General features: G+C 38.3%; 1 protein-coding gene across 1 annotated transcript in view; it reads right to left on the bottom strand.

Moving 5' to 3' along the window:
• PRIM2 (DNA primase subunit 2) overlaps positions 1–14482 on the bottom strand; it is a 275478-nt gene that overhangs the window by 92263 nt on the left and 168733 nt on the right. The window contains 1 exon segment of the mRNA XM_006090734.3: positions 3504–3576. Coding sequence (XP_006090796.1) covers positions 3504–3576 — 73 coding nt within the window.

The raw sequence follows: 14482 nt of genomic DNA, 5'->3' as shown, positions 1-14482 counted from the left end.
GTTACTGCTCCCTCTAGTGGCCACCAGTTTCTTTGTCCTTTCATAGTAACAACTGAATTTTCCATCCCTAGTTCAGTCAGGTCTCTATCCTCCCTTGGCAGCACTACTGGAAAGATTTCTGTGTTCCTTCATATTATTACAAAATTATTTTTCTTAACTATTGTTCTAGTTCAATGAATATTCAACATCCTTAGTTCGAACATGCAAGATTCCCTCAACGTCTATAATGAACCACTTTTCAATTATATGTCACAAAACAAACATTTATTAGATGTTTTAGGTAACAAGGTGAATAAAACATAAATCTCCCTGTAATTCAGTTAAAAAAAGAAACAGTCACTATTACATTCAATGTTATATATGTTAAATTCATATAATAAATTACATAATAAGGACTCCAACAAGGGCATAAATCAAGTGCCATGGAAGCACTGTGACAGGGAGGGTCAGAAGGCCCAGTCTGATACTATACCATCACGAACACTTTGCTCCAGCTAGCTGGGTTATCCCATGATCACAAGTCATGTTTTGTACCTTCTCACTTTTCTCACTCCACCAACCCTGTCTGGTATAGTCTTGGCACTCCCCATGCTATCTAGCCCAAACCAAGCCATGTGGCAAGACCCAGTACAACTTCAACAGCTTGTGGCACAATTCCTTGATTACTTATTTAATCACCAAATATCTATTGAATGCTACTGTGTGTACAGTTCTGGGCAACCAGCAATGAACCAAACACCCTATCATTAAAGAAGCTATAGTCTAATGGGAGGAGACAGTCAATAAACAGACATAAATTTAAAAAAAAAAAGATAATATCTGATTCCAAAAGCACTGGAAATAAAGTAGGATAATAGGGTCAAATATAAATGGGAGAGGAGTATTTCAACTTGAGTGGCCAGAGAAGCCCCTCCGAGGAGATGGCATTGCAGCTAAGACGTACAGCGTAAGTAGGATTCCAGTCCAATAAAGATCCAAGAATACTGTTCCAGTGAAGGACACGCAAGCAAAGGTCCTGAGAAGGAATGATCTTGGTTGCTCAAGAACGAGCAAAGAGGTCCCTATGGCCAGAGCACAGTGAGTGAGCCAGAATGGAGACGACGAAATTGAAATGATAAGTACATACGGCTTTACAGGCCATAGTCATGAGTTTGGATTGTAGTCTAAAGGTGGTGAAACCCAACAGAGGGTTGCAACCAGAAGACTGACATGACCTGATAAACAAAGAGAATTCTGGCTGTTATGTAGTGAACAGACTGTACAGAGGCAGGAAGGATGTTTAAGAGATTTTGGCAGTAATCCAAAAATGGAAATGGAAAAGCTGAGGTCATCTAGGTTGGGCCAAAGTGGCACAGAGAAATGATTGTGGATATTAAGCAGACAAGGGATTACGAGGCCAGGGTACGGGGTGAATTATCAACATGGGTGTTGTGGAGGCCAAGAACAGTAAGTAACAAGGTGGTACAAGAGAATCACAGGGCTTGAAAGGAGTTGGAGTTCTGACAATGGAGGCAGAGAAACAGTTTGGAAGTGGTGATGTGGACCAAGGAAGACACATCCCATAACCTAACGTAGAGTGTGGGGAGAAAAAAGCAGCTTCTACTTGAAAGAGGCTAGAGGGCAAACGGTGTCATTGAGGGAGCCAGACTTCAGTTAGAAATCTAAAGGAAACATTTAGAAAAGAAATGGAGAACATTGAGGGCTGTGCTAATGACATGAGTTAGGAAGAGATCCAGATAAGGGTGTATCTATCACCCAGCACAGGATCTGTCACAGACCCACGGACAGAAATGACCATCACAGCACTTAATGTAATTTATCATGATATTGCTTACTTATTATTTACTACTAGAGGCCCGGTGCATGAAATTTATGCATGAGTAGGGTCCCTAGGACTGGCTGGCGATCAGGGCCAATTGGGGCCTTCTGGCTGCTGGCTGGGGCCCTCCTTCCCCAGCTGCTTGCTGCCAGCAGGGGCCTTTCTTAGTTCCATGCCACCCCCGGTGGTCAGTGCATATCATAGCAAGTGGTCGAACTCCCAGTCGGTCGAACTCCCGAGGGGACAATTTGTATATTGGCCTTTTATTATATGTTGTCTACCTCCCTAAAGTAAGGTCAATGAAGGAATAGGTTATTCTTGTTTTATTCACCTCTGTATCCACATCACAGTGGCTGGTATCTAACTGATGGGCTCAATATATACTCACTAAGTGAATTAATGACTATATTTCTGTATCTTCCTACAGTATCCAACCAATTTCACATTTGCTTGAATGAATATGATAGAATTAGAAATAGAATTAACTTCTAACCATTCTCATAACATAAACACAATCATTAGGCAGGAGGAAGTGTTAGAGCAGGGGTCCTCAAACTTTTTAAACAGGGGGCCAGTTCACTGTCCCTCAGACCGTTGGAGGGCCGGACTATAGTTTAAAAAAAAACTATGAACAAATTCCTATGCACACTGCACATATCTTATTTTGAAGTAAAAAAACAAAACGGGAACAAATACAATATTTGTATTTGCATGTGGCCCGCGGGCCGTAGTTTGAGGACCCCTGTGTTAGAGATTTCAAATCAACTATATAAGATGGGCAATCCTATTGTTATGTCTAGACATATTAACCGCCAGTGTTGATCATAACTTATGGCTGGTTTATTTTCCAGTTTTTTTTGTATAAAGTGGAAAATCAATTATGTGTTAAAGAGAAATCCTACAGACTATATAGTAAAGTATGCTACTCTTTCATTCTACAATGGAACCACAAAGTGGAGTTGTAACGAGCTGGCCAGTAATCTAGTGGCAACCCAAGGATGGGAGCCTATACTTAGTGTTATAGAAAAAATTTCATCCTCCCGAAATTCATGGTAAAGTCTTAACCCCCAGTACCTCAGAATGTGACTGTATTTGGATATGGGGCCTTTAAAAAGGTAAAGTTAATGGGATCATGGGGGTGGGGCCCTGGTCCAATTCCTAAGAAGAGGAAGAGACAGCAGGGATGGGTGCACAGTGGAAAGACTACGTGGGAACACAGTGAGAAGAGCCCCACAAGAAATCAAATGTGCTAACACCTTGATCTTGGAATTCTAGCCTCCAGAACTAGGAGAAAATAAATTTCTGTTGTTTAATGCACCCAGTCTGTGTTATTTTGTTACAGCCTAGCAAACAGATACATTTAGTATTTTCCATTTCTGCTTTTCTAAATGCACATGTTATCTAAATATAAATACATGAACACCACTTAGCTATAAAAGAATTCCCCATTACACTAATTAATTAAATCCTGTTTTCATCAGAATACAAACAATTTTCTGATTAATTTTGGTATTTTTATGATTTAAAAATATTTTTATAGCAAATAGGATTTCTTTTAAAATGATTGGCAGACAGAGGAATAATATTCTCTCCCAATATTCCGACCCCAAAATCATCTTTGGTTGAAGAAAATCTGTGCTTCCTCCATTGACAAAGATCTAAATTTAAAGGATGTGATGCTTACCGAGTCAATCTGATCCAAAGAAATCTTCCCAGCACTGCCCAGTGTACTGTAATCTTGACCAGTGTAGGAATGACTAAGGGGGAAAAAGAAAAATTATTAAGATAAGATTTGTAAGACATTTTAGTCACATCAAAGGGAATTTTTTATGCAGATGTTAAGTCAGAATGAGAAAACATTTTATACATAAATCTTAGCAGAAACATAGCTAAGTGTTTTAAAGGCATTTAGTAGAATCCATTTAAGTAGTAACTTCCCTAAAACAGTGCAAAACTATAGTGACAGTCTGGCTCTCCCTCATGTCTAGTCTAGCATGTCACTTCCATTCTTAGAAGCATAATGCAAATTGTTAAAGTTCAAACCTCGACTGCTGATCCTTAATTAACAGCAGTCAGCACAGCAAAGGAGAAACTGGAGCTTAAATCAGGACTATGCACTAGTGGTAAGTCCCTCAGCCAATTCCTTAGACACTCTATATCCCTGGTTCCTTATCTGTCGAATGGAGATAATAATGCCTCCTTTGCAGTGTTGACAGGAGGTCTGAATCGAAATAACTTTCCATCAAGTACCACATAGGGAATATCGTCAGTAACACTGCAGTAATTATGTATGGTGTCAGATGGGTACTAGACTTATCGGGGTGATCGCTTCATGAGGTATGTAAATGTCTAATCACTATGTGTATAACATAGTATTGTTATGTCAACTATAATTGAAAAATTTTAAAAAATTATTTAAAAAGACCTGACATATAGTAATCACTGTTTACTAAAATAAATAACATTCTATATGACATTTTAGATATGCAGAGTTATCTATATCCTGTAAATAACATCCTCACAGCCCTGACAGAGCATTTTTATTTTACATTGGACAAATGAGAAAATGGAAGCTCAGAGGAGTTGGAAACTTGTTAGATCAGAAAGCAAGCCCACAGTGCAGTAAGGAACTCAGACCTTTTGACTCCCGATTCCCTACCTCTTCACATACCATAACACATTTCCCTGTAATATTATTCATAAATTAGGATTTTTAACTTGTTATGTATATACTTTTGTAATTTTTTATGTCCTTACAAAGCACCACACCCATGCCTAACTTCATAAACGGTGACTCAGATGCGGACATTCAGACACTGACACAGTGAAAACCAGCTGCTGGCTTACATAGAATACCGCAATCAGACCATGATCTATGCAGACTCCACCAGTAAGGGGAAACCTGGAGTAAAGCATCATTGTGTCCTCCACATTCTACCAGGTCAGTAAAGATTCTTGCTGCTGAACAATATAAATATACACACTCAAGAGGCTCTGTAGAAAGGCTGCTGTTCCTACAATCAATCAATTGTACTGACTAAACAATGGGAATGAATGATGAAGCAAAACTACAGTACTGCTGGGGATGCTGCAGCCACTGGCTAGGAGACTATTAGGAGTGTAGATTTCCCCTCCCTATCGTCCTTCCACGGGCTAAGAATGGCCTGAAAATTACAGAGAGCAAGATGAGTGGAATGCCAAGGAGTGATACAGAATGATCCCTTACCTGAAACACATCTTCCTGCCTCTGGTCTATTTCTCCCTTAAGTAACAAGTTTCTGATAATGTATCATTAAATTATAACCATTCCTTTCATCACAGTGGTTCCATGGCATATAAAACTCATGCTTAGTTAAATCAACAGTTGCCATTTAATTAAATTTATTGGGGTGACATTGGTCAGTCAACATGAACACATAGGTTTCAGGTGTGGGTTTCTATGTTACAAGATCAGTATATTGCACTGTGTGCCCAACACCCAATGTCAAATCTCCTGTCATGATCTATTAGGACCCCCTTTAGTATAGAGCAAAACCAGGTAATTGTGTCAATGAAATCCCAAAAATAAAAACGTGTTTCTGTTTCCAATATATCTTACAGTGGAGCAAAGAGGCAGCATGGCCAATGGAAACAGCAATGGGCTCGGTGTCCGAAGACCTGCCCTGGTTTTTGTTTCCTAAGTCACTAGCTGGCAAACCAGGGTGAGTCTCTTGACCGTCCTGATTTGCATTAACCTCATCTGTAAAATGGCATTAATAATGCCAGGCATGCCCACTGCCAGGAATGCTGGTAATCAAGTGAAATAATATATTCAAAGTACTAATTAAAAGTCAGTGAATCATATTCCAGTACACAGAGCCATGGCAGCCTTGACCAATGAGTATAGAGAAAACAGGCTGGAAGGGGGGGGGGGCGCAATCCTACAGAGGAGCCCCCACCCAGTTGGGAGGTACAGGGCCACTCCAATGACCCATATGACCTTTAGCCTCGTAGTCTATAAAGTGAGTGTAATCCTCTAACAAGACTGTTCAGATCAACTGATTAAGAAATACAAAAGTCCTCTAAAAATGGTAAAACGATGTACGAACATGACTATAGTTATTGAGTAAATAGTGCCAGTGGTGAGCACAAGGAAGCTTCTCTCAGCCCAGATTAATGTAGTATACTAAGTACAAAGAGGAGATATATAAAAAGGACCCACACATTTGCCTGAATGGTAGTGTAAATCCTATTCCTCCATACTTTGATGGAATAGGCAAAAGGGCTAAATTCCAAGGGGAAAAAGTAAAAAAGAAACAGAATGGTAGCAATGATTAGTGCAAAGACTTTAATGGATATAAATAACTACCGAGAGGATATAAGGAAACTATATAGACATCATATTTCTAAAATTATTATTAATAGACAGGAAAATGGCCATCAGCCAACCCAGTGAGGACAAGCATGGAGCCCATGGGAGGGAAAATGACAGAAATGAAGATGTTAAGCTTCAGAATTAGGAAATAGACTTCTCCTCTACTTATGACCAGAAGGGATAACTTATGTTTTGGTGAGAAGAGTTGGTACGTCACAGCTATTTCATACATCTTTGAACTAGTTATGGATAGATGAGGCTTAGGTGGGGGGAATTTTTGGATATAACATAGAAAGACAAGTCATGGAAAACATTGTATCCAATACTAAAGAACCATGAAAAGATTTTTCAGGCGAGAAGTCACATAATCAAGTTTACATTTGAGAAAGCAAGCAGAATGGAGGAACGACTGGAAAGGGCAATAGAAAATCAGTTGTCAGAATATCGCAATACTCCAGACAAGAGAAGGTGAGATCCTAAATATAGTAGTGCCCACAGATGAAGAAAGAAAGGCAATCAAGGTGGGGGTGGGTGGGATGAAGGAACAAGTAATGCTGCCATAAAAGAATAAAAATCCTTAAGAACAATTCATATTAGCTCACGAAACTGGATCTTTGGCTTTTACTCAGAGGTGCCAAGGGATGTTACTAAATGAGACTCCTAACGGGTACCCAGGGGCAAGGCACTTCCTACCACAAGCAGAGCTTAGTGTCAGCTTTACATCACACTTCTCCCGCATGAATGCAGCTGCTACATCAATGAACTGTCAAAATACAGTCTTATTTTCATGATTTTTTAAAAAAATCAATTTTATGAATGAGCATTTCTTATATTGGGGAAACACAGAAATAGTAATTTTTAACAGCAAAATCATTTCTACTTGGTTCAAGAGATAGACAGATAGATACAAATATAGATATATATATAAACACATGTAAGACCAGCAGAAAATACTGTTTTCTGTCCATTTCAAATAATGTTATTTTGAGAAACATCCATTGTCACTTATGTACAGTTTTTAAAAAAGAGGGATTCAGGAGGTATAAGTTTTCCTGCCTCTAACCTTTCAGAAAAGAATAAATTGAGATGTATCACAAGTTCCATTTTTTCAATATAGCAGACCAACATATTTTAATGGGCCACAAAAATCCAATGATGTCATTAATCACTATTTTGCCAAATATACAGAGGAATAATCAGAGAAGCCTAAAAAAAATCAAGATATGAATTTAATTCTTAGTTTAGCCACTAATTAGCCATAAGTAAAAAAAAAAAAAAAGAAAAAGAAAAGACAAGTCAAACTATGCATCAGTCTGTTCATCCATAAATACAGTGGTAAAGGACTGCAGTGGTATATGCATAATTCTTTATGCATAATTTGTCTTTTATTTGCCAGATAATCAGGTGAAAGGCACCAAAGGTGAGTGTTACACAGAGTTTTCTCAAGTTACCAAAAAGCCAGAAAAGTAGTGAAAATAAAGATGTGTTCAGTGAATAGTCAATTACATTAGGATACTCTCTGAAGAGACTAGGCTGTAATTATTATAATGTACTTTTGCTAAAAGGTAATAATTATTACACTGTACCAGTAAAATTAACACCTTCACTACCCAAACAATGCTGTAAATGCATAAAACCCAGGATAAAAGTCATCAGATTGTCAGACTCTCTATAACAGACTTTTCCCCAGTTGCTGTCCTTATCTGGATATAACAGATTCTAATTACCAAGAAAACAACAAAACCAACCAAAATGTATTCAGGCGTCCCTGTTTGACTCCTGAATCGCTCAGCATACAATCATTAAGCACCTCTGTAACCAAGGAAGAGTCACAGAGTAGTGAAGAATCCAGAGATGATGCAGAAGTACCTGTGATGAGTGCCACCACGTGTTCAAATGTCCCCGAGCCCAGAGAATAAGGTCACTTCTAAAAGAAGGGTGGGGGGAGGACAGAGCAATGTGCAGCATTAAGTTCTTAAACAATGAAATGGCACTGAATAGAGAGTTACAAGCTTTAGAAAGTTACAGGCTACAGGATTCTAGACTGTTATTAGAATGCTTTGGAATGACTGACACCAGAGCCTACTGAATAGAGAAGCCTGTTTAGCCAGAAAGGATAGGTGACTTGGGGGACGAGCAGGGAAGGCTGAAATAAGATGACAATCAGTGAGAATGAGAGGCTGGGAGTAAAGTGGAAAAGCAGGAGATTACAGTCAGAAAATGATTTGAATTTGAAGGCTTGGAAGTAGGATGTGATGATCACATAAAAGTCAAAGGCCTGCTTGTTTTAGTATTTTTATCATTGTAGTTTAACAATTTCATAGGCATTAAACGTTCTTAAATTTTGACCAGGTTCATAAAAGTAAGTGGTTTGAGTTTATTAAGGTTGTTGTAGGGGTGTAAACATAAGCCTGTGATAAGGAGATGGCATTTTGGAATAATAAAAAAAGACTATTTTTCTCAGAATCTGAAGAGTTAGCACATATCAGATAGGCAGAAAGAGAGAAGTAAAACCAAGAAAATTTCTAAAGCACAGTGTATAGATGAAGTTGGGATAGATGGCATAAAAAAACAAATCACAAAAACAAGCAGTGGCTATGGGGAAACTCTGAAATTGGATAGGTAGGTCCTGAAAGCCAGATTTGTATACAAAAAAAACAACAACAGTAAGATAAAAAGCAAACTTTAAATCCTATCTCCTTTTGCAATAACTAGTGCTAAGCTGCCATTTTAATAAAAATTTGAGGCTTTGTCAAGTTTAAAGCCTTTAAAGACGTAAATGTATGCATAATAGCAGTCTCTAAGAAAACAGAACTGTGCAATTGTGGATAACGAACCCTTTGCTGACACTGAAGTAATTCAGTCTTTGTCCTTGATTATGTTTTTGTTTGGAGGAGCTGGTCCTAAGTTATCTAACCTACGCTGAGAGAGCTAGGAATACACAGAACATATAAAAGCATCTTCTTACTGCAGCATTTGTTCAATAAACTTACATGCAACTTAATTAAAACTCAGCCACATCTGAGGAACTTTTTTCTCTCAGATTATCTTGCTCATTAAACAGTAAGAGGTAAGCACAACTAGGTTTCAAATACAGCAAAATAAATAAATAAATAAATAACAGTAAACAGAAAATGATAAGGCTAACAGCTTCAATATAATATTAAAAACCAAAAGGAAAAGAAGACTTTCAAAATATCCATAACATATTTATGTAATCAAATTAAAACGATCCTATTTGAAATCCAATCAAATCAATCCAAAGGGGTGAGGAGGTTGAGGGATAACTGAGACAGGAAAGTGTAATTCATCACAGGCCCAGGGAACCAGAATTTTCCCCAAACATTACAACACAAACATCTAATTTACAGAATAAAAACACAGTGGCCATCTGAACAGGTAAATCTGAAACAGATATATCTGCACACGTCTGATCTGTGAATCACAAGGCAGAGCTACTCCTGGTCTTTGCAGAAAGGACGGAAATTTAAGTCCTGTTCAATGCACCACAATATCAATAGGAGCACTTAGGTACTCAGCAGGGAATTGTTTTTGAGCAACTGAGAATTCAAAACAAAGGGAAGAAATCATGAGAAGGTGGATTTGTGGGTCTCACAGCAAGATTAGCTGGTTAAGAAAAAATAATAACCTTTTCATGCTGTGGCACTGATCCTCAGCAGATGTATCATCACACCTGGGCTGGAGAGTGGTAGCCGAGCTCCACTACAGAAACATAAATGCCACAGGGTGTAACTGAGAAATGAGAGGGCATGGGTCAGCGTTTCAAGGGTGATTACTTCCCCAATCATCTCCTTTTCTGACCACTGAGGAAAATGTGAGGAAATAAACAAGGAGCACAGGGATAATTGCAACAGTTTAGGAGTCAGCGGTAACTGTTCTTCATTTGCATAATTTTTTTCCAAGTCCAAGTGACCCAAGGCAATCCTGGAGGCAAGGCAGAATAAGGGAGTCAGACAGTGATTGAGAGCACAGGTTTCGGAATCCACTGGTCAGGGGTTGGCACACTCACTGTGTGACTTGGCAGAAACCTCTAAATCTTTTCCAGTGTGCTCACTGGCAAACAGGGAGTAGAACCTCCCTCAAAGGGTTGTCTCCGGGACCAAAGCAGATGTCCATAAAAGAGTATTTTTTTCACAGTATTTTTCACTCAAATTGCAATCATCATCATCACCTGAGCCTAAATTTATTGCATTTAAAGGTTTGGTTGTTTTTCTTTATTCTTAACATTTACCAGTTTCTTTCCTTGAATATTATGGGAGAAATGTATTTCTGTCCTACCTACTTTATACTATCACATAAAATATTTAATCTTGAAGTTGGAGGATTTAGGTGTCCCTAAATAACCTGATGACCAGAAAGGTTTTATCCACACTTACACTCTCAGGAAGTTTCCAAAGTACAAACATTCAACATCAAATATTTCAGTCTCAATTTCCATCTCCATTTCAATGGAAGCCCATTTTGTAGAGCTGCGCTGTCCAATACAGCAGCCACTAGCCAAATGTGACCACTGAGCACCTGAAACATAGCTTAGTCTGAATCCAGATATTCAATAAATGTAAAGCATGAACTGGATTTCCAAGACTTAGGATGAAAAAAAAATGTAAAACAATTCGTTAATGATTTTTTTCATATCAATTACATCTTAAAATGATCTTTTGGAAAGAAGTTAAATAAGATTAAAATTAATTTACTTAAATAATTTAAAATTACATATGTGGCCCACATTTGTGGTTCTCATTATGTTTCTACCGAACAGCACTGCTGTACAGGGAAGAGGACATAATGACACAAGACAATCACATGATTCTCAAGGACGAGGTATATCTGTAGAAGAGCCAACTGACCACCTGACTTCTGTTTGCCAAGTTAAGATCAGGCTCTGCTAGTTGAAAGCAGAATATAAGCTGCAATTGAACCACTAAAGAAAGTGCCTCAAGTCTACTGCAAATATGCTTATTTTCACAGCATTTTACTTGGGAATCAAGTTTTAAACTTGAGCCACAGTTTGCCATGTATACTATTAGGGAAGCAATCTTGAATTCTTATTAGTTTGGAGGTAAACTGAATCGTTTCTTTGGGGGAAAATAAAGCTGTGACACATTTCTATTTGGGAATCTTTGGGGCGGCTTGGCCTGCCTCAACACCTAATTGCAATCGTCCACTCCTCTGTCATTTGCAAGAAGCCATGATAGGTGGGACAGGACTGTGGACGGCAGCAAGACCCTGAGCCAGACTGGAAGGAATTCCTCTCCCATTCTTGGGGAGTGTCACTCTGCCACCCACCAGAGCAACAGATTCTGAGGCTCCCAAACAGTAACACATAAAACATATTTCCCTTCTTTGTCAAGAATTTCCCAGTACTCTTGAACCTAAGGAGGTTAAAACTACTCCTTTCTATGTGGCAGGCTATAGTTTATCATATCTTAAAAACTAGTATAAAATAAAATTTAAAAAGCAGTGAAGAAAGTATCACAAGTAACCAAAACTGATCTCTGCATAAAGGAAACATATCTATTTGGAGCATTAAAAAGTAAACTAATACATCTTTCAAATGAGATGCAATCTCCTACATCATTCTATGAAAGAATGCAGAGCTCCAATGCGACCTTTCCACATAAAGCCAGGTGTAATCATGGCACAAATGGAAAAACAATTTCAGGAGGAGGAAACCAAGGTTTTGTGTATCACCCATATATCCACTTTTGCAATCACAATTTTACCCACTTTGGATGTTAAAAAAATACAAAACACACACACACACAAAACAGTCTGTCCACACGAGCTAGGCTATTCAGACATTTAGAAAGCACAATCCCTGCAGTTTGCATTTGTTGGGTGTGTAGGAAATCAGGGGAGCAGAAGTTACAATATATCATTTCCTGCTGTGAAGGATATCACAGGAACATTCACTCAACAGCTGTCAGTGCTGAAATTGAAATTACTTTCCTTTTACAACTAAACCTCTAGTAAATGGTATCTGACTTGTGTTGGCCCAGGTGATTTTCCCTGCAGTTATTCCAAATAAGAACACAATCAATAAAATTCTATTATAAATTGAATGTAAATTATTTTCCACAAGCATAAAGTCAGAAGTTGCATTTTTTTAAAATCTCCCTAACAACTACCATCAGACAATATGCAGTGTGATAATCTATGTTTCTTTACAACTGGGACAAATGCTGATACCAAGAGGCTCACATATCCAATAAAAACCAGGATCATATGGGTTTCCGTATCAGGTAAGAACTATATTCAGCACACTTGCTACTTTTCTTTATCTAAGGTTGGCCTCGTCTTGCTCCAGGTGGTCCACACTTTCCTATTCATTCCAATTTCTAAACTGCACCAATCCAATGAACTAAAAGGAGTATCTCATTGTTCTATCAAAAACATCTGTACCTTACATTTGCCAAAAGTCATTGAACTGCACCTTTAAAATAAGTACAGTTTACAGTATATAAATTATACCTCAATAAAACTGATTTAAAAAAATAAAATACATACATATGTGCACGATGTATTCAAACTACAGACCTACAAAGGTATTTTCACTACACACATTTAAAGCCTCCAACAAATGCCTCCATTTCATAAGTAAGCTTTGCATATTCCTTTGCATTCTTAGCATATATTCTAGTAGTTTAATGACTGCCTAAATGGGGGCTGTTTTTTATTTGCTTTTGACCCAGGATACTCAAATAATTACAATATGAGAGTGGTAATGAAAAATCGAGGAGAGTGGGGAGCAAGAAACAAAGTTCTAACATCCAGGAGAATTAATACATTAAATTGATGGGCATCTCATTCCCCCACAAATAATCTACAGAGTGTGGAGTGCGTCTGATCAGTTAGCCCAAGTTTATGATATTCTAGGATTACCTCCTCACATTTGCTCTCTAATACAGAACAGAATCAAGGACACGATGTCTTTAGGGTTTTGGTGGGGACTTGGGGAGAGAGAGAAATCAAACAAACAAATAGATAAAATAAATAAACAAATGAACAAATAAAGATGATCATTTTGGCTAGTGATGTTGCTTGTGAAGAAAACGGAGTTAGGTAATATCAAAGCACTGGGGGTGACTTCACGTTGGGTATTTGGAGCCGACCTCCGTAAGATCTGGGAAGACACGCTCTTATACTCGTGGGATGACCATGCCCATGGGCCCCCTTTACACTGTATGTATGCAGTATGTCAAGGACCAAGGTAAGGTAGCTTAAGTAAAAACTGACTTTTTAATTTATTTTATATTATCTTTTATAGAACTATTTTCTAAATAGTAGTTGTAAACAATTGAGGGGGCATTAAACCTTTATTGAGTCTTGGTAGTCTGTCTTTTCTCAGCCCAATTTATCAAATTTTGTTTGTTTTTACTCTGAGTGAATAAAGGTCAACTGTGTCAGGAACGCCAGGAAGTCTTCTTAGATTAAACATTTAGACTCGCGAGATTACCACAGGCCACACATGGCATCTCCGAGAGGTGCAGCACTCGAATCACAGCTGGCCGGCAGCTCCAAGCTTCCCTAGTCTCTGGGGTTTCTTGCTACTGTCCTATCCAGGTGGACAGCTCGTGTGCAAGGAGGCAAAATCCACACCAGCAAGGGCAGGAGCTGCCCTGGTGTAGGAGCCTCATGACTCTCAACAGCCACAGTTTCTAATGACACCTCCATAGGTATAACTTCCAGGGCCACCTCAGAGCTGGAACTCTGGAGTCCATTAATCTAAAAACCATTATTGTGGTTTTTAAATAAGAAAAAAATATGATTATCTAAATGTATTTCAAATATGACACAGGTCTATGCTATCTAATCAAGTACTCATTAGCTACCACTGGCTATTGAAATTTTAATTTTAATTAATTAAAACTTAAAAACACATTAGCCATATTTCAAGAGCTATGTGGTTACTGGCTGTTGGATGGAGCGGCACAGGTAAAGAACATTTCCATCAGCCTGGAAGGTTCCACTGCACAGCACTCAACAAGTTACCTTTCAGCCTCTAACCTGTCATAGTAACTACCACAGTGCTTTCTCGGGCTTTTTAAGAAAGTTATTCCCTGTATCAGCAGCATCATTTTACATTTTGTTGGCACGTTAGGCATAACACAGTATAAAATAACTAATTTTCTTTATTATTATCTAGAGGACAATCAAAGTTTTAAAGAAATCCAATGAGTGAAGAATAGGAAACTGCAGATTTAAAAAAAAAAAAAACTGCTGGAAAGTATAATCACAGATTTTGCTTTCCAGGAAGACTGCCAGTATCCACATCCCAGAAATCCCTG

Source organism: Myotis lucifugus, unplaced genomic scaffold (genome assembly GCF_000147115.1).
Source record: "Myotis lucifugus unplaced genomic scaffold, Myoluc2.0 scaffold_80, whole genome shotgun sequence".
Classification (NCBI taxonomy): domain Eukaryota; kingdom Metazoa; phylum Chordata; class Mammalia; order Chiroptera; family Vespertilionidae; genus Myotis; species Myotis lucifugus.
This window is presented reverse-complemented; position numbering and strand designations above follow the sequence as displayed.